This window comes from Myripristis murdjan, chromosome 16, assembly GCF_902150065.1.
Source record: "Myripristis murdjan chromosome 16, fMyrMur1.1, whole genome shotgun sequence".
NCBI lineage: Eukaryota > Metazoa > Chordata > Actinopteri > Holocentriformes > Holocentridae > Myripristis > Myripristis murdjan.
In genome coordinates this window covers 4,979,851-5,007,843 of record NC_043995.1, presented here as the reverse complement: position 1 = coordinate 5,007,843, position 27,993 = coordinate 4,979,851, and the positions used below count along the sequence as shown (strand labels likewise).

The following is a 27,993-nucleotide window of genomic DNA, read 5'->3' as shown; positions in this document are numbered from 1 at the left end:
TACTTGCTTTACCAATTTTCTATCCAATATCGTAGCATTTTTGAAATTCTACCTTCTTTTGGGTAAAGAGAAAAAATATCTTTGTTCTTTTGAGTTTTAAGGAGACTGTGCAGTGCAAGTGTGTGTTTCTGAGGAGACATTTTGAAAATACTGATAAAACAAGAGTATACCTCCCTCATGCTACAAGGTGGCACATGGAGCCATGATGGGAATATTTTACCATGATTTGATGCTACACCATTTTAAGATTAAGATTAGATAAATTGAGCAGTCAACTTAGTCAATTAATGCATCAATCAAAAAATTTGCAAATCAGTGGATAGATAAAAAAAAAATCAATTAAAATAAAATGATAGTAAAATTAATTTTTTTATGTTACAATTTTCAGTTTGTTGACTGCAGTATTGCTCATTATTGCTTTTATTTTCAATTCTTCACTGTGCCAGGAGGTGGGACTGTCGTCACAACATGTAGTTGCCAGAAGATTATGCAACCAATCACATTTAAGGATAAAGATTCTGCTCATTTATTTCTCTATTTATTGATTGAATCATTTTTTGTCGTTGATTCTTCCATTGTTTTGCACATTTTTTGACTGACTGATTACTGACTTGTTAAGTCACTGGCTGACTGATCGGTTGAGTGTTACCAGTGTCACAAATGGGCCCCTATATCAATAACATGTACCACTGGTGATGTGCGTAACCAAATCTTTGCATGAGAACAAGCTGACCTCCAGTAGAAGAGCTTAGGTAACCTATAATGATTCATCTCACTGAACAACTTCTCATCAGTGTGGGTGTAGAAGACACTGAAGCACAAAAACAAACTAATTAGAAAGAAAGCTGAGTGCTACCAAGTAACGAGGAAAGAGGCATCTATTTTTCTCTTGCTTCTTTGTTTTCTGTTGATGTGACAGAGGCGGCGAGGGAAGGCTCACAGAATCTCTGACTCTCTCCTCAACTCCATTGTCCTCAAATGACTGGTCAAGCAACACGCTGCAAAATCCATCCCGTCTTTTCTCCAGCCTTCCCAGGTTTTGATATCCAACTGCTCATTTCTCCTCAGCTCTCTCTGTGGTGATGAAGAAACAGTGACCCAGACAGAGACAGGACGAAACAGGCAGACAGACAGATAGATAGAGGGGGTCTGTTTTGCTGAGCAGGGGCTTGCAGCAGGCAGGGCCAGGTAATGGAGCCATAATGGGCTTTTAACAGGCCCGACAGCTGATGGTGGTGTTTGCCCTTCATTGGAAAAGCAGCGCAAACAGGAAGTGCAGTGTGGAGACATCCCCAGACGCTGGACAGGCCTGGATGAGTCACGGCGCCCGCTGATGACAACTCAAACAAAACAGGCCTCACTAAAACACCACTAACCTGGCCGTCATAAACCACTTACACCATGCCAATTTGCTGCACTCCTTTTATTTTCTTTTGCCCATTGCCTGAGTTAATCCAATGGCGCCAAATTCTTTCAGCCCTGGTGCACAGATGACAGAAGGTTTTCAATGTAACCTGACAGCAAAGTTCCCTCTTTCTGAATCACAAACTGATAAGAAAGTGGTATTTTTACACAGTAAAAAGTGTTTCCCACACAATGATACTGTAACTGCAGCGGGGACCTGGGGATTGGGGGTTGGCGAATATAATTCATCATTTTGATTCGAGTTAATTCCCCACCTTATTTTAGTGTTCTTACTCAAACTATTTTAACCTGCTCATCTTGCATTTTCCTTCAGTTCTTGTTTCCACACACACACACACACACACACACACACTTCTCACCTACAGTCTTACTGCAAAAAAAAAAAAAAAAAAAAAAAACCCAATTCGCTTCTTGGATTTTTTTTTTTTACCTCAAATTCCATTTTCACAACAGCAGGTGTGCCCTGTATGAAGGTGCCTTGTTGTTAATGACGTAGGGAAATTATCGAAACCCACGTGGTATCAAATAACATTTCCTTTGCCCAATAAGCTGGATATCCTGTCCTACTAATAACATGTTTAAGACTGCCGGTGTCTGTGTCTCAGCAAACCAAAGTACTGGTTAAATGGTGATGTTTTCCCATTAATACATTAATGGGAAACTGAATCATACTTGGGCGGCCTGAACACCTGGGTGGGGAGCCCAAGTGGGAAACCCTGGTATCAGAAAGCAGCACTGACTTAGCCAAGAACTGGTTAAACATTAAGCGTGGGATCAACAAAACAAAACGGAACGGACATGAAGGCTGAGTTGCACTGAAGCAGCTGTTCTGTACATTTATTATGAAACAAATAACCCACCATAAAACAGCTTTGTATTCAGGTTGATTTAGACTAGCAGCTTAGGTAGGGAAGTCAAACTTCACAGGTTCCACCTACCCTGGTATACATTTGATTCAGCCATTTGACTAATCTATACAATTATTACAGCAACTGAAATATTTCTCTAAATGGTGCTTCAGCAGATTGATCTCTTGGCTCCAGCCTAATAAAGCCAACTTTGAAACAAACTCCTTCACAGCAGTGCAGTCAGATCACCTTGGGAGTTTGAAGCAGCTGTTTGCCTCCCACACTTCAGAGTTCAACTAATAAGCTGTATTATAATTTTGGTTATGGTCCTATCATGAGCTGCTAGCGGCTGTGAAATCATTAGGTTTGAGCTCTGGTGATTCAAAGGTCAACTCATTAAAAGACTCTTGGTAGTTTGCACTGTACTGTTTGTAATGTTTGTCTCTCAGGGCTAAAACTAATCAAGCTGTGTTGTGTGGGCGGCTGTCAAGCATCACCTGTGTTTGTGGAGGAGCCTCTAGGTCTGATCAATGACAAGTGTTCAACACAAAAGACATTAATTAGCTGCAGGAGGTGGAGGATATCGAATAGTTCACAGATCAATCCACTGAAGCTGCGGCGAGATGTGACTCTCCTGGTGACACCAAAGTATCAGTGAGGACAGCAGAAGAATATTGATGTAGTGGTGAATTACATATTTACATATTTATTTACAAATTTATTTTGCACTGATTGACACTACATGTGCTGTCTATAGGAAGCCCTTAATCTAAATTGCTTTTAATGCAAGTTTCTAATAGCAAAAATGAACATGATGATGGTAATGATGATGGTTGTTATCACCACAATTATTACTTTAGTAGCATTTTACTGAACTGTTGCCTTGAGAAAAATCAGAGCAAAGTCACATTCCAGTTTCCATCAACAGGTCATCTGTTGTGGATAGTTTTAGGTTTCTGGTGCACACTTCACAGACACCCTCACATGGTCTCTCAACACTAATTGTATCCTCAAAAAAAAGAAGCAAAGACTGTACTCTGAGGCATCTCAAGACTTTTGGTGTGAGTACCAAAGCTCTTGTGAACTTTTATCGTAGCACCATGGAGTGTGTCTCTCCAGGCTGTATTGCAGTGTGGTTTGGCAGGACAGCTACAAGGGATTGCAAAGACAACAGCAGAAATCATGGGCACAGCACTACCACAGCTTCACTACATTTACATCACTCGCTGCAAAAAGGAAGACAAAAACACGATTAAGGACAGCAGCCGCTGAGCTCATTTTGTGTTCTCACGCCTTCTAACTGAAAAATGTTACCAGAGCATCAAATCACACACCACCCATCTCAGTGACACTTTTTTTTCCCACAGGCAGTCGGGTTGCTCAACAGCTGAAGCACCCATATGTACCTCACCTTGTTGCTGCATATTGTGAATATAATGTATACATATGAATGCATTGTGTGCATAGTCTATGTAGGTCTGTAGTGTTGTTTTTTGGGATGGTGTGTTCTTTGTGTTAAGGCAGAGAGGGCAGAGCACAGATATGTCACTGTATTTTTAATACACATAAAGTTGAACTTTGTCCTTTTATATCAAGCAGCAAAAATGCTGTCGCATGACGTGTTGGAGTTCATTTGCCTTACTTGGCATTGCACATCCTGCAATGTGGCTCCTGTTGATGCTGTAACAATTTATCATGCAGCCCTATGGGGATGTCTAGTCTCATATCACAATATTGATAAGAAGTCAATATATCACCCAGCAGTGGTAACTTTTGTAGGGTCGGGAGCAGCAGAAGCAGTAGTGATAATGGAAAAACAATTGTTATAAAAAAAAAAAAAAAAAAAAAAAAAAGGTCAGTACATGATGGGCTCTTGAAATTCAATTTATCTTCCTGCTGGATTTCAGTGGAGAGTTTTAGTGGCCCGTGATGGTTTAAAGGCCATTTCAAAAGCTTTTCCACCCTGACAGGAATAAATTCTGGATGAAAACGGAATTGTTCACTGGAAAATATCAAATTTAAAGGTGCTAAATACTGAAACTGAATATCAGGATTTTGCTGTTTCATTACAAACCCAAGTACTGGAATGCACCTTCAATATCCCACATCAATCAAGCCCTAAAACACACACACACACACACACACACACACACACACACACACACACACACACACACACACACACATTTCCACTTTCATGCAGTCTTATGCATCTCCTGTCCTGTCGTTAGCTCAGTACTTATGGCTGAATCCTTCCCCTTTCTCGCCTTTCACCTCACCCCGAGACTAACATGGGGGAAAAAATGCTGCGTTATTGATCCGGCTCTCATGGTAACCAAGAAACACTTCATTTTCCATTCCCTAGGCCTTGATGGCGCGATGCTTTTCCTCTTCCTTGACAGAGGTGGTGAAAGCCTGGAGGGTGTAATTCTGACAGGATTAACAACCAACTCTCTCTCTCTCAACCCAACCTCACACCTCTCCTCATCCCCTTGTGTGTTTTCTTTGTCACCACGAACCGCTCACAGACCCAGCAGTCAGCTTAGAGAAGATTGTATGCTATAAGCCTCTGGTCGATATGTAGCTCCAGGGGTTTGGCCGGCACATACAGTATGCAGGGACAAAGCACATTTCCTCAGCTGTGGGAGGTCCCTTCAGTTGCACCCAAGCCCAGCTCCTATCATGACAGTTGTTAAGAGGAACCAAGAGGCAAGAGGCTTTTCCATCACAGTGCCATGGTTGAAAAGTGTTCATTTCAAAAGAAATCTTCCTCTTTGAATTGCAAATTTCCTCTGGTTTCATTATAACCTCCTTCACTTTGATTTGTATGTCTTTAAGGCTGATATACAATCGATTCCCAGTGGACTTTAAGCCTGTTCCAAGTCTTACACAGCTTTTTTTTTTTTTTTTTTTTTTAACTTTTACAATGGATTCTGCCCTCATCTGCTGAGACGCAGTATTACAGAGGCACTTCCTCATCCCATCCTGCCTATTATGTATAATGAAATCAAGATGTGGAAAGTTTTCCAAACACAACAGCATGAGAAAAACTCTGCTAACGCTTCACAGAGATGGTACATGGGGAAGTGACTTAGAGATGTTCTCATTATGAGGACTGGTTGGCTTCCACATCTATTCTCCAGTCATACATCAGTAGTATCTGCCAACGTTTCACCGGCCAGACTGCCCACTCCAAACAAATGTCACACGGCAGGATAAGCAGCGTCTGAGCCAGTAAGGCAAACAGCTTTCATTGTTGTCAACAGATACTGAGTCAAGAGAGCTGACCGAAAGGCGGTCCAGTGTGGAACTGAGGCTGTCTTTTCAGGCTTTTCTGTTTTCTCATCGACATATCTGTTTCCTGTGGAACAAAAACACTAAAGTGGTCATCAAGAAGTATCCACAAGTGGTCAGCGCTGCAGTCTGGTTCATTTTTTTGGTCACCATCTTAAGCACCAAGTCCTTTCTCTCTTATTTCTTTTGTTCTGTTTTGTTTTGTCAACACTGTGTCTGTCTTTTTGCTACGTACTCTTTTGTGTCTCTTTTCTTGGGAAACAGTCATTATTGTCTTGTTTTATTTTGTTCTTTGTGTTTTATTTTGTCTTTTTTTGGTGCTAAGTGCTAATTATTTATAATTGGGCAAATACTAACCATTATTATTGTGGTCTCAATCTTTGGCCTAAAAGTTGCTGTCCAGCAGTGTGTCCACTACTGCGATGTCCTTTTTCCTCAGTTTTTATGTTGATGAGTTTCTCTTGGAGAAGCTCTTTTGTTAGTCTGTTCAAACATGGGACTAACTAACCATTCAATTCTACTTTTGTTTCTTTCAAACAAATTAGAAATGTAAAATGCATCATCTACTACATTATACTATGTGCCAGAGGACTTTTCTGAAAAACATACTACCATTAAAGGTGAAAATATTTGTAAAAGCAGTTTGTAAGAATTTATAATGTGATAACACTGTAAAAAATAATGTAGAAATGCAGATTTTAGAATATAGTGGATGCTTGCATTTGCAGCTAAATGTGATTAAACCTCTTACCGAAGACTTCATCTTGTGATTCAGGTTCTGCTGCTGTTGCTGCTACACTCTGGCTCACTTTGGGTTCAGGTGATGAAGCCTTTAAAAGGAACACAAAAACAGATTGATGAGGTGCAGTGCCATGGTAACTTTGCAAAAAGAGAGAGGGCGAGAGAAAGACAGAGCAAGAGAACCATCATAACAAATAGCCTACCATCAATTACACCTTTTTTGGCCTTAGATTTACAGCCTCAGGGAGTTTCAGGCCTTATGCTTCATTAATTAGAAAACAATCTTCGATTCCCACTAACATTAAGGGTTATTTTACAAAATCCTTCACAGTGGAATAGGTGTATGAGTTGATCAAATAACCTGTACGCACATGTACGAGACATGCAATGAAAGTCAAGGAGCAAAGAACAGAATATTTGCAGTCAAGGTCATGGTATGAAGCAGCAATGCTGTTTAAGTAAAACAGTATTCAATATGCATATGAACAAACTTGTAGAGCGGTTGGACCACTCAGCTGCTGCAGGCCTTACACTCTTTGGGCTCTATTTTAAAGATCAAAGCACACGATCTAAAGAGCATGGTGCAAATGCATTTAGGGTGTATCCAAGTCCACCTTTCCTATTTTAATGGCAGAAAAAAAAATGTTGTTGCGCCAGTCACATGGTTTACAAGGATTGTACTTGCAATAAACCAATCAAAGTGCCATCTCCTATTCCCTTTAAAAGCCTGCTGGACTTGCACCTTGGCAGGTTGCTATTTAATGGTGGATTTGCCAGGAAACACATGGGAAGCAGAAAACGTGCTTTCACTTCGCGCACAAGCGAACCGTGTGTGGAACAAGCAGAGTTTACACCTTCTTATGTAGGCTCACATTACGATCTTGATAATGAGCATTTCAAATAACAGCGTAAAACTGCACCACCGACTTCAGACCTTGTTTCTGTTGGTCAATCTCGCAATCACTGCCTTTCAACTGCCCCAAGATAGCAATGTGCCAACAATGAGCCTGACCACACCTCATTTTAAGACCAGCACACTCCTGACTGCTCAGATAGCTAAAGGTGCATTTGCTATTCACACAACATGTACACTAGATGTGAAAATGACAACTGCACCGGATGGAAACCAGCAAAGACACTTTGCTCTGCACCAGCTGTAAGATATATAGATAGATGATTTTTTTTTAAATTGGCATCTATGGAGATGCCGATTTAAAAAATCATATCTTAAAAAAGCCTGGTAAACTGGAAGGAAAATGTCTACGCTACTTCATTCCAAACAACAACTAAACTGAACACATGCTGAGGTATTAAGTAAGCCTGTCACAATGTGACAGTGTGACTGAACCATATAAACAGTGGTTTTCACACTGCAGAAGGTCCGAACCATGGTTCGTTTGGTCCGGACCGAGACCACCTCTTTTGGTCGGACCAAATTTTGGTCCTTTGGTGCGGACTGTGGTCCGCGGCACCTTTCACACCTGTAATTTAGGTTCGGATCAAACTGAAAAGTCCGAAAGTCCGGACCAAACGATATAGGTGTGAAAATGCCCTTAGTTTGTGAAACACACTGGAGTGATGCAGAGATGGCTGAAGTTGAAATCACAATTCGACTGAAGTGGGTGACTGACTTTCTATTGCTTTGTGACACTAAAACTGCATCTGCTAATTTAGTTTTTCCAAACTTCCACAGTCCTGTAACAAGGCAGTTTGGACCAAACTGAGGAACCTGAAGTTTCACTTTTGTTTTTATGGCTGAGAGCACGATAGTATCCAGCATAATGAGAACATAACATAATGTGCACCTGGGAGATGTTGATTCTAGAGGATGGATGGAAACATGGCTTTGTGTTTCCCATTGCATATTAACTTTTAACCAGCTGCAGATTAATGCCCCTGTACATTAATAAACACTGTGTTGAAACACTTTCTCATTAAGTTAGGTAGAGCTACACTATAGTTTTGTGGTGCAGTAGAGTGAATTCTTATGGCATTAAAATTTAATAAATTTAATTGCTTATGGCAATTACTTGCATAAGAATTAAACTAACATTTCATGATCATGACAGCCCTAGTACTCAGGTAAACATGATCCCAAAGGATATTTGCCACTTTCAAAGCGTCACAGGCTCATAAGCTGAAACCTCAAAACAGCACCAAGCAGCAAGCAACAACCACGCACCATTAGCACTGCTTCAAATCACCAAACCACAATATACCACAAGTATACTACTGTCATTTCATATTTGCATCTCAACCCATTCCTTATTATTTACAAGTTGATTCAAACTTTAAATCGTACATCTGTTTTATATGCTAGGCTATCACTTCAACAACACTGATTCTTTACTTTTATGCTAATAAAGGAAGAACAGAGAGTTTAGCGAAACATTTGTTGATCTCAGTACTTGCATTATCTCTACCTTACATTGCATTAGCATTTCTTCAAGACATTTATTTTAACAATAAACCACTGCTAAGTGTATCAACATTCATCCTTTGTTCAACCAACCAACACAGTCTTATCTCTCTCTTCAGCCTTGCATTTTGTGTGTTAAAGAAAAAAAGGCTTTGTGAAAAAATCCAGGAGTCGCTGCTGCTGTTGTGTCAGTACTGCATCGTGCATTGATGTGTATTCTTGGATGCTGAGGTGATTCAGCAGGACTGGCACTGCACATAACAAACGTTTCAAACAAACAGAATCAAATTCGATAACGTTCACATGTTCATTCAAGTCAAAACCAGCAATTTCCTCTGCATTGCAAGATGAATCATTTAAAGTTTCTCCATCTCCATGTGTTTTCAGAGCTACCCTAACATTTTTTTCAAATACGTCATTTGGTAGGAATGAATGTGGGTAAAAGATGGTGGCCCTCTTCATTCAAAGCTCTTGTCGTGGGAGAGAGTGAGAGGTAGAGTGCAGCACTTTGAAGACCTCTCAGGGCCTGGCTGATTTAAGAGTCTCACAAGGATCAAAGTTCTTCCAAGCACTGGCTTGGTGATAGCTGTGTCCTTCACCATGTAATCCTGAACACACTTTAGGGATGGAAAATGAGTGGAAATGAATAGAGCATGTTGTTTTAATCTCACCTCTTCAGCAAGACATGAGTAGCAGTGACGATAACACTTTCAGTGGCTGTATGGCCTCTGTAGCTCTGACTGCCTTTTTGCAGGTATGCTTTATAATGAGCCACCTTTATGATTGCATCACACATTCACACTTTTCTAGCTGTAGGGGAACAGTGGTGAAATTTCACTGATGAGGGCCAAACTGTCCAAGAGCAATACCGTACCAATCTGAAATCCAGCCTTACTCCATGCTTAGCACAAATATTGTAGCTGAACTGCAGAGGTCATTGAGGTAAGAGATCAGTACAATGCGCAAAGGATTTAATGAGCTTTTCCAAGAAACAGGGCAGGCAGAAACACAATATTCTTACTGCAATGCTGAACTTATATGGTATTTCAAGCAAAAGGTAAAACAGTATCACAATACAATACTCCTGATATGCAGCCCTTATCATGGCCAGGAGATACAAATGGCTCAGTCCCAATCAAATTTATTTGTGCTGATGGTTTGCTGAGTGCAATAAAATAGGATTAACATATTACTTTCTGTTTTGTTTCTTTTGTTGTGCTGGCCGTTAGAATTGTAAATGCAGATCTACATTTTACTTCCATAATTTAAAAATTTCCCAATCAAATCATGAAATCACTAAAGACAAAAGATAATTTTCAGCAGATAAACAATAAATAAATAAATAAATGCATTGAAAAAAAAAATCACAGCAGCCATTTTGACATGAAATAGCAGGGTAAACACAGGTGTTAAATGACATTAATTAAGATTACGCTCCAGTTACATCTATGGAATGGAAGCCTAATTAATATGAGTAACACTGGTGTTTAATCCTAATTTCATGTCAGAATAGCTGCTGTGAAAAACAGCCCATCCTGTCCAACTGATGTGAAACTGAAATTTCAAAAAGTCAGTGTTAATTACACAGCATTATAATTAAAATATTTAGTTTGATGGCTTCAAGTACATCTCCACTGGAAAACTATAATTATTCTAAAAACCAACAGCATGTTGCTGTTTTCCTTTTTGTGGATGCTGTGTTTCTATCCTGTGGGTACAGCAGGACAGGCTGAGCATGGGAATAGCATTACGAATAAAAGTGAAGACAGAGCACGAAGCAGACAGGGCTTGAGAGTTGGGATGTGTTGAGTGCAGCTATAATTCATATATGACTGTCTCTCTGGACAGAGCTCTCATAGTGAGAGTGACAGGCAGGGACAGGAACAAGTATGCTGCACTGGCCACAATACATAGAGCTCTCTGTCGAGACTGTCGCACAATGGTAGAGTTGATGGTGTCTGAAGACCGGCTGTCTACTAGCTGAGCCTGAAGCTCCCTCATCTGGAGACTTCAGTCTTATCCCACTTCCCAAGTTTCCCAAGTTTCAGTTCGAGGACTAAATTAGAATCATTGAGTCAAAAAATGGACAAGAAGATGGACTACAGCAGTGTCTTACAACAAAAACAAACAAACAAACAAAAAAACTAGCTATTGTTATTTTTAATCCCATCTGAAGTGACCATGTCTGTGATTACCCTTCCCTACCTCAGTGTTTCAGCTCTTGGGCCCATCTAGAGAGACTCCTTCATGTCTCAACAGGTTTCTACAGATGGACACCAGTTGTGATTCTTCCTGATTGTTAAAAAGTGTGCAATTTCAGTTTTATTTGGCAAAGTGAAGAGATGCCAACATTACATTGTTTAAGGAAGAAGTTGCTTATTTAAAAGGGGAAAAAAACAACTACACCTACACCATTACTGGGAGCCGATAAGGTGAAAGTTCAAATTCAACCTCAGGTAACTCTTTCACTGATAGATAACAATTTGTGATGTTCATAGCATATATTTCAACAAAATAATGTTATTTACTTCTTTGGTGTACCCAATGTCCATCAACCTGCCTCATCCACTTCTACTTCAGTTGATAATTTCCTACATTTCCCAGAATGTCTGTCAACAACATCCAGTGCATGTGCCTGAACTTGCTATTAGCTGTGTGTTATACTTGTGGGTGCAGAAACAATAAGATGCTACCATGATAGTACAAGCAAGAAAATGAAAATATGAGAGTCGCACCTCTTTTTCATAATACATGTCTTGTGGTTGGAGTGCATTCTGGTCTATTGAGGCTACTATCAGTGGCGTAACTGGTATCTCTGCCTGGTCTATGAAAGGATTTCTCCCTGTATAATTCTGAGCACTGATGCAAAATGGAAACTCCAGTAAGACAAAATGCTTCTCTTTGATTTTGAAAGACTGACACCAAACCCCTGTGTTTACCATTGATGTTTTAGATTGCTGAAACCTTTTCATTCATTGTGTAGCTACACTTGAAATATCTCATTGAGATATCATACCATCTATCTTGGCCAATTAACTGGAGCAATAAGAAGAATACACCATAATACAACAAGGTGTGACCAGAAATGCAAGGTGAACCACCAATAGCTATTAATGTCCATCAGGAGAGAATGATCATGCAAACTGTGGGGCTAAATTTGGGGAACCATATTGGAAGTGATTAAATATCTACCTTTGGTCAGCCTATCAGCTAACAACTTGAGGGCTATGTATGCAACAGTTTTTGAATCTGGAAGGTACAGTGCAACCTATATCCCTCTAACCCTTTATGAATGGGGCTATAGTCCTCATTTTGGTCAGTGCTGTTGTGGTGTGATGGAGTATGGGTGCATTTCACCCTCTTGCGATGATAAGGCATCGGGAAAGGGATCACGACCCAGACACCAGCGTCTAAACACAACCTGCCTTACTCTATCACGCTCTGTTCCTATTTGACTGTCACTATGACAACCATCTGATTTGCCAGACCTTTAAATTGTCTTTGGTTGAGATGATGATGAGGTAGCCAAAGAGAGAGAAATAAAAAAGAAGTTAAAAACTACAAAAAGACAGCTGCTATAGTGCTCTGATGGTTTCCGAAAGACAGACAGACACATAGATAGATAGATAGATAGATAGATAGATAGATAGACAGATCAAGATTGATGAGATAAACAATGCTTTTTAGTGCTACATGCGTCCTGGCAGCTTCAGACTCTACAAATGAATCCACTTTTCCTCCTGCTCTTACTTCTCCAGAGTGTGACTTACAGGCAAAGGAAACAAATCATCTGTGGGCTGAGCCATCAGCCTCCCTGCAGGTTTGCTCTGCCCTGTTCCCACATAAGCCAACACAACCCCACTCCGCCCATTACCAGCAGCAGGCAAATATCTATGATGCAACCTATATCCCCCATAGTGGACACACCAGGGTTTCTCTCCTTTTTCTGCCTACCTCTCATCTTTTACTGTTTTCTCATCATATCACGGTGCTCAGCATCTGAGCTGCTGTGGGCTCACAGCATCCTCAAATCTGATTGGAGCCTAAACCATAATGGCTCCACTTATTTTATCTGCTGTAATTTTGAAAAATTGCAAGAAAGGGGACTTTGGCAAGGCATGGGTTAATTACCTGATGTAATTTAATTACATTAGTGCCCCAGTTTAAGCCTGATCCTCCCACACTCAGTGGGCAGGAACAATGGGCGGCCTGTAATTTCTGGATTCAGAGAGCAGAAAGATAAATCATTAAAAAAAAATTCTGAAACATCTTCACTCTACTCTGTTTAAGGCCCAATCAGACATTTTGTTTTAAGCATTATGTCTCATTTTCTAACCAATTAAAATACCTATTGTGAGGTGCTTGTTTGTAGCTAGGCCACAAAATATGGAAAAGCTCCCTTAAACCCCTGCTAGAACCTTTAGCTCATGTTAATTTATATTTGATAATAATAATAAGGCGTTACCTCTCTGAAAGTATCCTATTTTTTTCTTTCCCAAACTCACTGAACACTGTGATCCATGTTAATGCTTTCCACTGCTGTAATTGTGTTCCAATTCGAACAGTTCTGCTCGCCTACAGGGAGAAGTCATACAGCTAGCGGCAAAACAGATGCAATCCATCAGCCAGCACAATTGTTCTCTTTCTCAGACTTTAATCCAGTTTACTGTATTGAACAGCTGTTATTGTTGCAGAGTCTGACTCAACAGCAGCAGGAGATGGTGCACTGAAAGGTAACGTGTTTTAAAACCATCACCCACCTATCTGAGCTTCTGTCTCACAACAAAACGGCAAGACCTCAATGCTTCCAATATGGATCTGCAGTGCAACAAGCGGCTGTTGTTGCTATGGAAATGGAGATTCAGTGCATTGTGGTGGCTGTGACCCTTTTCTGTGGCTTGGCTTGACTCGATTCTATTTGCTTTACTTTTCTGGATTTTGTTTTCCATTGCAGATACTGTAGTACCCACTAACACTGAAGCCCTGTTGGGGACTTTGCTTGGAGGTGGTACCAAAAATAGTAGCAGCTACCGGGCACTATCCCCAACTTTTTCCCAATTGAAAACCAAAACAAGGATGGCTGATACCATAAAATAAAAAAAGAACCAATGGATGATCAATTCTCAGTTTGGACAGCTGGACTTTATGGGTGGGAGCTGGCTGACTTAGGTCTTCCTGATCACTGAAACAAAGCTACTGGTTAAATGAAACGTGTATCTGGGGAGGGATTAGCACTGGCCCTGATGCATGCAATCATTTATTTTCTCACTACAGGTCCAACAGGGTCTTTCACAGCTGTATTGTTGCAACTAAGTTCATGGATTGGAAAAATTATTAGAGGTTGGCTGGAGATAAAATCAGAAAACTTAAGGGCTATCATAATGCATGGAACAAATTTCGATGGCCACTTGGTGCAACAGAGACTGAAGTGTGAAGAGCTGACTGATACAAACACAAACATCAGAGGACTCATTATTCAAAAACACACAATGTAAAACTTGATCCAGCAAAATGTGGCAAGTACATTGAATTCAATCTAAGCAGAAATTATTCCAAAAAAGTTAGGCTAGTTGGTCAGTGTCTTTCACATATATGATTAAGTGATTTATTTGTATAGCATGGATTGGACTCAAAACCCATCAGCATATCTGAGATTTGGGTATGGAAGAAGACTACATGGTCTTGACTCTTGACTCTTTTTAATTCATACTGCAAAAACTCAACTAAAAAATCTGAACCTGGACAATGACTTGAAGGCAAACTCACCTATTAACTCACCTAATACTCCCTCATTTTCATCATCATCTGGTATAAGACTCAAAAGATACCATCATCATGTTTCCGCTGCCCTCAAAAACATACATTTTCACTATGTTATACACATTTTGGGCTCTAGTTTCGCAGACCTGGCGAGGCGGGGGCGTAGCGCAGATGCGCTTCGCCAACTGGGTGTGGCCAGGCGGATTTTCCAAGTTTGGCACGCCATGCTCGGTGGCGCAAGTACTCCGCCGTTCCTCCTACCGGCGCAAGGGAGGAGAGAAGGCGTGGAGTGGGTTTGACACAGCCGATTCACATGTAACCAATCAAATGAGCCCCTGTCCTTGCCTTTAAAATGCGCTGCGTGAAGGCGTAATGAAAGTTTACACAGCTGACATGGAGGTCTATTGCCGCAGGCGGAGCGGAGCTCAGGAGACAGGCGCGGAGTGGAGACCGGCGAGCAGTGCGCACACGTCACCAAAACCTCACAGGCAGGCTTCCGGGATGTCAGGCACATGAACGATGCAATAAATACCGAAAAAAACACTATTCAATGCTACGATCACAATCAGCACATACATATATCTCCATATCAACTGTCCCGTCACAGCTGATGTCAGATCAAAGGAGATTGGCACCGTTTGTGCTGATTGTGAGGTTTTGGTGATGTGCGCCAGCCAGCCAAACTTCCACTGCGCCGGCTCCGCTCCGCCTTGCGCTGAAAGTAGACGTGGTTTCAGATGGCGAGCTTTTGGCGCACCTCGGCGAAGCCTTTTGGCACGAAACTGTGACTGCGCCAAGTTGAATCTGTTGACACCTCCCCCCGCTGCGCTGCCACTCCCATCTCCGCGCAAGTCCGTCTGCGAAACTTGGACACTGTCCGCCTCTCCCGTTTCGCCGGTCGAAACTAGCTCTGCGCGGGGTTCGCCTCACTGCGCCACCCCGCGCTGCGCCGGGAAACTAGAGCCCATAATCACAACATTCTGACATTACAGATGGCTGGCACATTATTCATGCACTTCTGAATCTCAATGCAATACATCTGAAAAATGTGTATAACCTGAGTATAACCTGCTGCCCTGTTGCCACAAATTAACATTTGTGTACCAAATGTCAAAGCTGAGAAAGTCAGGGCAGATCAAAACTAAATTCAACCATTTGTCAACTGAGTAAACATTCTGCACAAAGATTTTGGAGGAAAAAGTACTTGACGTGACAAATGTACTATTTTCCACCTTTTTGCTGTGTCGTACAAATTCTGGCTTGGATAAAAGTGCAGAATAAAAACAAAAGGCTCAAGACACACGTTAAGTGTTTTTGGCTTGACTCAAGCTTAGTAAAGGTCAATTTTCAATTTGACAGAAGGAGTCTGGCAGCTTGTCAACAAAAGAGGCCAAAGTCCTGCTGTACACTGATAAAGGCCAATACTCAAAACGATAAGGATTAAAGGAAATTCTACAACACATAATTCTCAAATGGCAAAACTCTTACCTTAAGACACAAAATTTTAAGCTTTTAGAAGCTCATGTATCTCTTAAAGCCAGGCATAAAAGCCTATAATTTAGGATTCTTACCTTGCTGTCTGTGGGTAGAGAGGCCTTCTTTGGAATAATCTGTCCCATGCTGCTGACAGACACTGTGAAGGAAAGAAAATGAGTTTACACCAAGGCTGCTGCATATTATCTGAGGCCAGGATATTCCTCTTTATCTAAGCAAGAAATGCTATCACTTCGGTCAATGAATAGAAGTGTAGGACCATACAAAGCAAGAGGAATACTGAGATATGCCAAACTAGGAACTGACCAATACTGATTTTTCAGACACCAATATCTGATATTCAGGGCCGACATTCATTTCCATTAAATTTGAGAATCTCCGTGTCACAATTTATTGTGACACGAGTATTAGAGACACCGATTCTTGCTTTGAATTGACAAATGTTAATTTACATTAAATCAGTAAAAAAAAAAAAAAAAGAAAACTGCATTACAAATTACAATAAAGGAAATAAACATCACACTAGGCTATATCTCAGCGTTTCTGTCTTTCAATAAAACTAAATTAAATACAAATCCAGCAAAAAGGGAAATTAAAATTGTAACAACATTATCGTCAACGTTGCCCGGCCCAATTGTTTTTGTTCCACTGTCACTCAGATGGAGAAGCAGAGTCTGGGTTCTTTTCATATCAGCCATCATTCATTCATTTATCATTCATCTTCTTAACCGCTTATCCTCACTAGGGTCGCGGGGGGGTGCTGGAGCCAATCCCAGCGCTCATAGGGCGAAGGCAGTGAAACACCCTGGACAGGTCGCCAGTCCATCGCAGGGCAGACAGACAAACACTGACATTCACACACAGTCATACCTAGGGGCAATTTAGCTTCTCCAATTCACCTGACCTGCATGTCTTTGGACGGTGGGAGGAAACCGGAGTGCCCGGAGGAAACCCACGCAGACACGGGGAGAACATGCAAACTCCACACAGAAAGGACCTTGGGTGGGAATCGAACCCAGGACCTTCTTATTGTGAGGCGACAGTGCTAACCACTGCACCACCGTGCCGCCCATCAGCCATCATGCAAATCAAAATTACAGTACAGATTGAAAAATTGTGAATATCAACCCTGATAATCAGCCGAGACTTATACTTGTTCAACTCCTGCTCCGAGCAGATCTTGAACACTGCTGGATGATGACACTGACATGATGAAGATGAGTGACCATACTCATAAAAATGAACAGGCAATTGACTTTAGGTGAGCTTGAGGGAAAAGATGATTGAAATAATGTGATGGAGGGGGACATATGAGATACAAAGTATAAAAAATGAAATGAAAAAAAAAAAATCATTGTGTGCTTGGGCTTGTTTGCATCTACTGATGATTATAACCTCAAACTCAAGCGCGGTTGCAGAAACTGTAGAAAACAGAATGAAACAGGAATGACACAAGCCAAGAGTGGCATACCACAACGTCTCTACTATAAACACAAAGTTCAGAAAGCAGTGAGATGCACTGAAATGTAAGCCGCCCAAAGGGAAGAAGCAAGAAAGGAAGTCTCCCTTGCACCCATTTGCATGCATATTTTCTCATGCAGAGCGAGTGAGAGATGTTTGCACTCTAAGGAAAAGTCTGATGGTTTTGGTTGCACAGGTTCAAAACTAGTCCACAAAAACAAAACTCAGAGGAGCTCATGTGCTGATAGAAATACATCCAAAAGAGGCCAAATAAAACTGACATTTATTTACGTAAGTTTCAAAAGTGAGGAAAAATATACAAGAATTGAAAGAATGCTTATTTTCCAAAAAATATCTCCCCTACTGTAAGTCCCCTTCAAAAAAGAGAGAGAGACTCCTGAGGGATAGCTCTCCCATACCCTCATATAATTATATCTGACACTGCAAATTTCCCCCTGAAGTGTCCCTTTTCAACAAAGTTTATGCTACTCATCCTGGGTTTGATGATGATGTTGCTTTGTTAACTAAATGTGTGATAAATTACCTAAGGCAGTTTAACTATGACATGTATATTTGCTCTGTAAAATTGGTGAAATCAGTCTTCAGCCACAAACTGTAGTTTTGGCTGATGTTTAATGACTAGCTGATAGCCAAAAGTCACTGACGTTAGTGTCAAGTTTTACTGAGACTGGTCAAAGCAGATGCACATGCCAAATTTTACTATAGAAAATATACAAGACAAGACACATGGCCTAGAGTAAAGAGGTTCTTAAAATCTGAGCTCCATCATAGCTGTCTAAAAAATTTTTAAGAAACTACAAGTTTGTTTCTGTTTCCCCTGGAGAGTTTCCTCTGAGTTTTGAGCGTTTTTAGAACACAGAACATTAATCAGCATTAGATCGGGCCATTTCTGTTGATGTGTCTGGAAATTTAAATAATTAATGAACTGCTGTGCCTTGTGCATAAATGCGCACAGGCCTCTCTTATGTTTCTGCTGCAGGGAATCACAAGTATTCAATAAAAAAAAAAAAAAAAAACGAATTCATAATCGTAATATTCAACCACCCACAACCCACCTGATATTAATCAGAATGTTGATTTTTATGACCCGATCTGTGTAATCCAAGCATTATCCCATATAATAATATCTCTGATTCTGACAAGCACAACTGAACTGATGGACCAGTATGCCAGATCATAAAAATACAGGCTGTCTACCTGATGCTTGGTTTATCAGTGATGGATTAAAGGGCTTTTACTTGTTGACCTAAACCTCCAGTGCCCTCCAGTTCTCATTTCCCTATCTTCCCCTTTACTTCAGGATATTCCTGCCAAAGTTCATAATTTTATGGCTTTTCATGCCACTGTAATAGCTGGTTATTTAAATTTGCAGCATTTCACTAGCAACATATCTCAAAAAATTCATAGCGACCCTGTTATCAGGTTTGAGATAGATTTATTCATGTAGTGGTGCAGGAATTAATGTCTTCTATATTACTACAGCCTTTTGGTCATTTAAATCTCAGTTGCTCCTAAGAAAGATTAAGCTAGAAAAAAAAAAAAAAAAAAGCAGTAAGTCTTCATTAGGATAGTCCATTGCTGGTACTCAACTGTTCATGTCACTATAATGTATCATGACAAAGTCCACCTAGATTCAAGTGAGTCCATCATAGTGTGAAAAGCAGTATACAGTGGTCCCTCGTTTATCGCGGGAGTTACGTTCTAAAAATAACCCGCAATAGGCGAAATCCGCAAAGTAGTCAGCTTTATTTTTTACAATTATTATAGATGTTTTAAGGCTGTAAAACCCCTCACTACACACTTTATACACTTTTCTCAGACAGGCATTAACATTTTCTCACTTTTCTCTCTTGTTTAAACTCTCAAAGTTCAAACCTTCGTAGAAAAATAAGTCCAGTATTATAGAATGAACGCATTCAGTACTGTACAGGAGACACGGCATGGAGGAGATTGATTGACAATGGTCTACAGTCCCTTAGCCAATCAGGACGCAGAACACAATGCGCTGTTAAAAAAAAAAAAAAAAACATGCAAAATTGCACTAAAAAAATCCGCGAAACTGCGAGGCCGCGAAAGATGAACCACGTTATAGCGAGGGACAACTGTATTGATAAAGTGTTTGTGCAAAGGTTAATTTTTGAGTTGTGATTAATTTGAAATTAGGGTGAGTATAGGTTTGGGTTCAGGTTTAAAAATAGGGTCATTTAATCACTGATCTCATCAATTTTGAGTTTAAGTAATGTTAGCTAATTAGCCAGTTAACCATAGTTTTTGGTCAGTTAACCAGTAGGCTACTGTCTTGTTGGAAACACACTGGAGTTACCTACTGGCTAATGTACTAGAAGTTAATATCAGTTGTGGTTAGGACCATGTTAATACTGACTTTGGTAATTAGGTAGATCATTTGGTTAGATAGTTAACAGTCCCAATCACCAGGCTGACTCAGATGACTCTTGTCAAGCAGCTGTGTTTTGGAGTAGAGACTAGAGATGTATCACGTCATTCACTTTTATTTAGAATGCTACTGAATGTACCCACACCCACATCACACTTGTCCTTTTCCGGTATCTCTTTTTCTAGCCCAGTTGTTACATACTCAGTCATAATTTGCCCAGCTGATTCTGCAGTGGCCCTCTATGGTACTGCTTGTGGTTGTGATGCAAAGCCTCTATATAGTATTCAAGGCTGTTCAACAGGCAACCAACACTTACCAACACTTCCTCTTTTGCTCTTGCTGATAACAGCATATGACATAACATGCAATGTTTTGTGGGATTAAAATGGATTAGCTCTACTCAGAGCTAGATCCAAATGAAAAACTTTACAGCCTTTATTTAAACAGCACTTGCCAGCTCAATACAATGGACTGAATCGTGTCTGAGTGTGTAGGTGGTTGAGTTGCTACAGTCACACAAAGCACAAACACCCAGCTGACAAAAATAAGCTAAACCCCACTGCTGATCAAACAAAAGGCACAATTATAAAGCCAGTTGATGTACATTCAATTTGGAGTAATAGCAATACGTAGGGGACTCAATCAAGTGTTCCTGGAAAATGGAAAGACATTGCAGGAACTCTGTGTAATTGAATGTGAGGCCTTATAGCTGGTTTCACTCTCACATGTTACACAACCACAGCTAAAATCCTGCAAGGACTTGCAAAGCAAGACTGTTGCATAATAGAGAAGAGAGAGGCAGAGAGAGACAGACCGAGGGTGTGTGTGTGTGTGTGTGTGTGTGAGGGGAGGGGTAAATGGAGTGAGGCAAGGCTACAATTAAAACTAGACAGTACTACTTTGACTTTCAACAACAAAAAAAAATTACACACTTGATGCCTGGCGTGCATTTTTCCCTCATACTTGGTTCCATGATTTAGAAACGGGTAAGAAGGTTCTGGAGGAAACCAACAGAGGAGGGAGTGCCAAAAAAACTCGCGTTCCATACAGGCTCAAGTCAATAGCTGAGGCTTAGAGTGCATCTCTTCAAGCTTTTCTGCCAGCCTACTTTCATAAATCATTATGGTGAAGAGATAGCACTAATTATAGGACAGCTACATATAGGCCAGCACCTAAAGGACTCCATTTACCTCTCCAAGCAGAGTTTTCAGTGCATGAGTAATTATCTGCAGTCTGTCTGCAGTGTTCACACCACTACTCAGCTGTCTATTGCCTCAGGCTATTTAACATCATCATCCTCATGATCAAATTATGTTTTTTCATGGCTTCAGCAGGGAGAAGAGATGATGGTCATTAATTTAAAAAATGGATATACACTTTGTTGGCCTTTACACTGATTTCCTGCTAGATTTGTTCAGTTTCCAGCACCCTGTGTATGCTGTAGTCTTCATTTCTGCTTTGTAACTAATTACAGGACAATTTGCATACAATGGGAGCTTGAATAATCAAATAGCGATAACTAAACAGAGCTGCTCTTCCCAGAGAGGCTAACAAGAATTTTTAAATTCTGCAGCAAAGACAAATGTGTAATAGCTGGAGCTGTCTATGGGATAGATCACAAGAATCATAGCCATGATGAAAAATTCCTCCAGGTTACCTGCGGGAAATGTGGATCAGGTAACGATTTAGAAACTGATAAAAACAAAATCTTAGCAGTGAGAGTAGAGACAGTGCAGGTATATATTCCTCTAGATTTTAGATAGGTGAAGCTCAGAGGGATTGTGCCTTGCTGCAAGATAAATCTTTCAGGATCAGACAAGCTTTTTTTTGCAATACTCACAAAAGGAATATGGATTACCCAATGACAAGCAAACTATCAGTCACAATCATGTAACACCGTGTATTCAATACAATGAGGCTTTCTTTATTCCATGTAGCCACTGTCAAATTAAATGTCTCATTTTAGCAAAATAAACCATACAAACAAAACAAATGGATGCAAATGGATTTTAAACAGCAGGATCCCTCTCTCTCTCTTTGTGTCTAAGTGATCCTTTTCTACTTCCTCAAACAAAGGGTCAGCGAGCAGTAATCACACTTTTAGAAGACAATGACTCATGGAAAGATGGATGTTGAGAGCCAAGTAAACAATGTGGAGACAAGTAGGGTTTTTTTTCCTTTCTGTAGATTATTTGAGTACATCAAACAGCACTTACTTGGAACAGTACAAGCTCTCAAGTCCAATTTCCCAGACAGGCAACAAAGTCAACAAAGACAGAGTCGTCTGGGAATATGAACTTCAGAGTGGGGAGATTTTGCTCTTCTGGGGATTGAGGGTGATTACTGTCATTGCCCCCTCTAAGAATGGGGTGAAGTCCCAGACACATCAAACATGTAGTGGAAATACACTGTTTTTGATGGTCACACTTTAAGCATATCTCCGATGTTGACGTTGTTGATTACAAGTGCGCTGATGTAAATACTAAAAGCAGCAGTCATTTACAGTGTATCGCTCTCCAGTCACTAGTAGTTGATGACACTAATTAGTTTGACACCTCTTTGTTTAGTAGCACCACGCAGCAGTCACATGAACCTGTTGTGGCTTGTTGTATACGTGATATTCAATCTGCTTTCGATGAGAGACGTCAGCTGTCTGAACAAGGCTGATGATGTGTCTGTCTCTGTTAGATTTCCACCCATTTTCAGTGACATAAAGTTCAACCTAGATGACTGTTTTTACAGATGGGCGATTTGTCACCATCCATTCAACCAGAATTAGAATTGAAGAGGAGTTACTTGTTTTGTTTTATGAAAAATGATTTCCAAGACTGGAGGTTGTAATTAACACAAAGCACAATGTCCCATTGTTATATGACTCAGCAAAGGGCTATAGAAACAAAGCCAAAATAAACTGCTGCTATTTTCTCAAGAAATCTGTTCATCAAAAAGTCATCTTTACATCTTTACTAGTCAAAGGAAAACAGAAGAGCAACCATATCGTTGTTGCCACTTGTGCAACCAATGATGTATGTGACAAAAGCAAAATCCTTATGCCCTTATCAATAGCAGCCAGAAGAGCTGAGATACTGTCGGCTCTCTGAGGTTTACAGTCCTCACACTGCGCCCAATAAAGTTCAAGGTTTATGTAATGCAACTTAGTTATGTATAAACTCAGACTTAGTGAGAACTAGTGAGGCTAACAGTTAGCATTTGGAGCATCCAGCCAGTATCCAGCACTCAGTAACAATGAGAGGAAGATAGCACCACTGCTGTCCTACAGAACAGCTGGAGGGGGAAGTGCAATATTCTGTTTTTCAAAACCTGTGAAATATCCATTTAAATCTTATAGTATGGCTATTTGAGGACTAATTACAAGTTGTTTGTCTTTTTAAACAAAGCTGCTGACAGCTGTTAAGTGTGCAAACAATGTTTCTTCCACTTTATCATTTCACCTATATAGGGTGGAAAAAGCCTCTCAAGCAGCACTTCATCACAAGACACTAACACTTTCCAATGAAACCTATATAGCGTTGTCAAAAATTAATAATGTTACTGGCACATACACACATACATATATACAATATATGTATGATCCTGTGTGATATCTGGTCTTTAACAAAAAAAAACAATATTGGCCTGACATACCAGTGAACAAATATACTAGACTAACATAACATCGAGGTGCCTTAAATATGTGGGAGTGCCTGGTGTTGCCTGGTGCTGTTGTTATATTTTAGGTTTGTCCTTGTAGACACAACAGCTTATTTTAACCCTCAAGCTGCCTGCGGTGACTGCACTGCCTTGTGCTCCGCTGTGAGAGTCAATTACGTAATGAATACACATGTGTGTTTGTCTGCAAGCGCGGCGGGGGAAAGGAAGACAGCGTGCGTGTGTGTCGTGACATGAGAAACAGCAATGGAGTTACACTCTGCCTATCCTGCCAGTGGAAATACTCTACCCCTGACAAGAGATCTGAGGTCAAGGGTCAACATCTGTCCCAAGGGGTGGAGGGATGTGGGGTTGGCATCTGGTAGAACAGCGATCAGGACACAGTGCAGAAGACTGACATCCATGCTTTCTGTTTTTGTTTACAATCTCCCCCCTCCCTTTCACTCTCTTTCTCTTGCTAAGCTCCACCTCTTTTCATTGCTGATTCTATTTTTACCCCAGGAAATATTTGGTGGCCAACATGAGGTTGTGTCATGTTTGAAAAATTAAGATAAACCTCAAACAGTATGCTCCATATGTTCAGAGACCGCCATGCACTATCCTAATAACATGATCATCCTATTACCTTGTCAACAAATCAATGAAAATACATGGGCAGCACTCCAAAAAGAACTGGACAAGACCAGACATCTGTTTGAATCTTTTCTACTGAGAGAAACTGGTGTGACATTGGTCATTAACAAAAGTATCATCTCATATTGCAACATTAATACAGTGAAGTTGAGTGCTTATGCAGTAAAGCTCTGTGCTTATCCAGGAAACGCCATTATAATATATATATATAATATATTATATCGCCATTATAACGAGTACCACCGCCATGCCTGTGATGCATAATCATGTCAAAGCTTGGTTCAGGCTCAACACTGAATCAGTGAGCACGGTTATATGTGGTACCAGCCCGGCACAGTAGCAAGCCAGCAAAGTTTTGTCAACTCAGTGACTAGCCAGCCGCGATCATCTGGCTGAAGTACAGCAGCTCCACCACAGAGAGAAGCAGTGTTTGCCTGTGGGCCTCGGGCCGCTCAGTGGAAACATCTGGGTCACTGTTATCTTAGCTGCTTGGGTTTCTTGAGATAGGATAATTGGTCTGAGAGTTGGACGATTTCACCGAACCAGCAGACTGATACACACACAGGACCCAGCCTCCTACTATCATTACAGCCTCCATCTCCATCCCTCCTGTACACACAAACATGGATGACTGCCAAAGGATTTTCCTGATGACAGAAAACATCTTACTCTGGGGGCTACTGAGCTGTAGCGGAATAGCCCTGCTCCCAAGGCTCAATGCTGCGTATAGCCTTTGTTGTGTTAATATTTTTTGGAGCATGTACTTGTTTTGCTTTGTTATGCATGGGCATATCCCATCACTCCCTGGGGTGTCCTCCTCATTTTCCCATAAAGTGCAGGGCCTGGAGGGTACACTCCGTGCACTTCAGAGATCTACCACCATTGCTCTTGGGGATTGCTAGCCCATAATCCAAGCCAGGGTCTCTTGACATGGCGCTGGAAGCAAAATATTCATCTCAACCATCTGCTGTGATATCTACTTAGTGTCTGACACATTACATGCTACAACACCACTGCGGATGACTAGTTATGTTGTCATCATGAAACTCCAAGCTGCCTGGTGGCACTGTGCCTGAAGCATGGTGTTGCTGCAAAGGTAATGTGACTGAACCTGACTACCAAAAGCACGCAGACACAAGGGGAAGTGAGAAGAGAGAGGACGCTTGCAAGTCTCTGAGGACGGAAGTTGACTAACCTCAATGTATCACCTGCTAAAACGCAGACCTACAATGTGCTGTGTGTGGTGCACATTCAGTGACACGTACATTTGGAAAGAAGGAAGAAAACCTCACACAGTATGAAAAAATGACAATGGCACGGCAGACTGTCTGACTGTTTTCAAAAACACACTGGCAAGTAAAAGGGTGTGTGCCGCTCACAAGGTAAGAACACGAATGCCAAGCTAGCCACGTGATGGCTGAGCAAACATTTTGGCAGTGTTTTCCTGACTGAGCTCAGAACATTCCTGTAATGCTAAGGAATGCATTCCAGCGGCCTCCACACCAGGTATTCTCAGGCAAACAGCTCAAGGTTGCAATGGATTGCGCCACACTATTTACACTAAAAAGTCAATTTTCTCTGACATTCCACCAAGTCCATCATATGACATCAAAATGATCTGCAGCAATGCCAGCATCAAAGCAATTTAAGTTACAAATGAAATACCTCTGCAACTGTGGTGTCTGATATCGCTATAGCAGTCACTGTAAGTCGGTTTCATGATGCAACTGATACGAGTGACAGAAAATGTCATTCTTCTACTGCTCAGTTGACAGGGTTGATTTGTACTCTCCATTCTCTCATATCTTCATCCAGAGAAAGGTGAGCATCAAGCCTCAGACAATGTGTGTGCATCAGACAATGCCCTTTGCTAAATGTTCCCAGGCCAGAGGACATTGCACACTGTGGGCTTTTTCTTAAATAAATCAGTGGAGTTCTGATACACACAGCCACTCGTGCGTGAGCGTTATATTTATAGATCATGCATAGAGGCAGCCGCATCGAGTCACAGCGTCGCTCTGGGCTCCGATCTTTTATTGTGCATTCAGACTAGGGGCTTCTTCTGCTTTGATCTTGGCAATTCTTTTCACCAACAAACATGCAAGCCAACAGTTCAGCAATGAAGAATGGTTTTGATCAATTAAGCCCAAAGAGCTTGTATGTGTTCATTTTATGGGCATACACTGTGTTCGGGTTATGTCCAATGACAGATGGAGCTTGCAGCTGACCAGGCCTTGATTAGGATGCAATGTGATGTCATACTAAATTGCCACCATCTTTACTGTTGGACTCTCTCTTAATCTCTCTTGAAAGCCACTAGACTGTCTATTCAGTTGATAATTAGGCTAAAAAAGAAAGTGCATACAAAACAAACCTTGTGATGTAGTCATAGCAATGATTGTGTGTTTCTACCACCAAGTTATGTGGTAGTGTAGTCCCTGAACAGCAGCTAAACGAAGTGGTTAGTGCAGTGTATGCTGACTTTAAGCTATCACATTCATATTTAACCAAAATGTTTAATGACCACAGGTGTAGGCCATTTTTATAACACTTAAGTTACCCGCCCACAGCTGTGTGTTTGTGTATGTCTATATGCCGTAATATTTTAGGCTATCATTCAAATTTAAATTAAACAAAGACATGGACTGTTGGTTTTATGAGCAATTATTATTATCCAGAGAACTGATGACAGTGCAGCTGGGGAGGAACTATGTTGGCTAGTCCTGTTCAGTTCCCTTATCTCGTATGGAGAGAACTTATCACCAAACTCTATTCAAAAACCTGTCGATTTAACGCTGCCTTGCTTACGGGCAAAGTCAAACACTTCCTGCAACAACACTTTACACCTTCAAATAATATTTAAGTTCTATGTATATTTATGTTTCACCAGTTTAAAAAAAAAAAATAATAAAGTTGTTAGGGGTTGGTCTCCAGACTGATATCACTTCTTCCGCCGAAAACTCACTGCAGTGGGCGGAAACGAGCAGTGCGAACGAAAACTAAAAGTTGATGTTTTATTGCAACAAAATACTAGTTGGTATATCAAATACACGCCGACACGAAGAGAAGATTGTAATGATTCACAGAAAATCTTCCTTCTAGTTGTAAAATGTGTTTTAGCTTGCTAATAACCAGCGCAGCACTAAACTGCTTTATTTTTCATGGCATTTGGTGCGAGCAGTGAGAACGAAGCCTATCGGGGCTGGAGGGGGGGTGGTTCGTGTAAAAGGGACATTATCAAAGCACATGACTTAACATAGATATTCTGACAGGGATGCTTAAAGTGCTTTAAACAACAGTAATTGGATTTTGCTGCACTCAGTTGCCAGGTAGACTTCGCCGAGCACCAAGCATACACATTCCGAGCATTTTCATTTTCGCTGTCAGGTTTGAAAGCGACAGGCAAGCCCAAGGCGCATAGTAAACAAATCGACGTGGCTAACATGTTTACTATCACCGTGCTGTAGTCGAAAACAATGTCAGGCCAGGAAAACCCCTCCATTACGCTTGTTTTAACGCTTTTACGCTTACTTATTCCCCATATTGTAACTGTTTAGTTATTTTTCACCAATTCGGCAGACACATACCGTTCTCTGGTTACACTGAATCAAATGCATCCACAGCGGAGCCTCGTACTGGATGTAACCAAGTGTCAGTCCTCAGCCAGCGATGGTCGTCAACAACAACAATGTTCTTTCTCCATTCACGAATCGCCGTTGATGTTATTATTATTATTTTTTTTTTTTAAACCAGACTGACTTCGTCCAAAAACGTGTCTCAATGCTTCCTGATTTAGGTACACTGCTGGTGATGTTTCTTCGGGGTGGGGCGGA

At 40.9% G+C, this 27,993-nt stretch overlaps 1 protein-coding gene across 1 annotated transcript in view; it reads right to left on the bottom strand.

Moving 5' to 3' along the window:
- Nucleotides 1-27,993, bottom strand: part of LOC115373492 (myelin basic protein) — a 40,480-nt gene extending 12,487 nt beyond the window's left edge. Inside the window, exons 1-3 of the mRNA XM_030071917.1 lie at nt 27,748-27,993; nt 16,059-16,120; nt 6,319-6,397 (exon numbers count right to left, since the gene is read on the bottom strand). Coding sequence (XP_029927777.1) covers nt 6,319-6,397; nt 16,059-16,106 — 127 coding nt within the window. The 5' untranslated portion in view covers nt 16,107-16,120; nt 27,748-27,993. The remainder of the gene's footprint in view (nt 1-6,318; nt 6,398-16,058; nt 16,121-27,747) is intronic.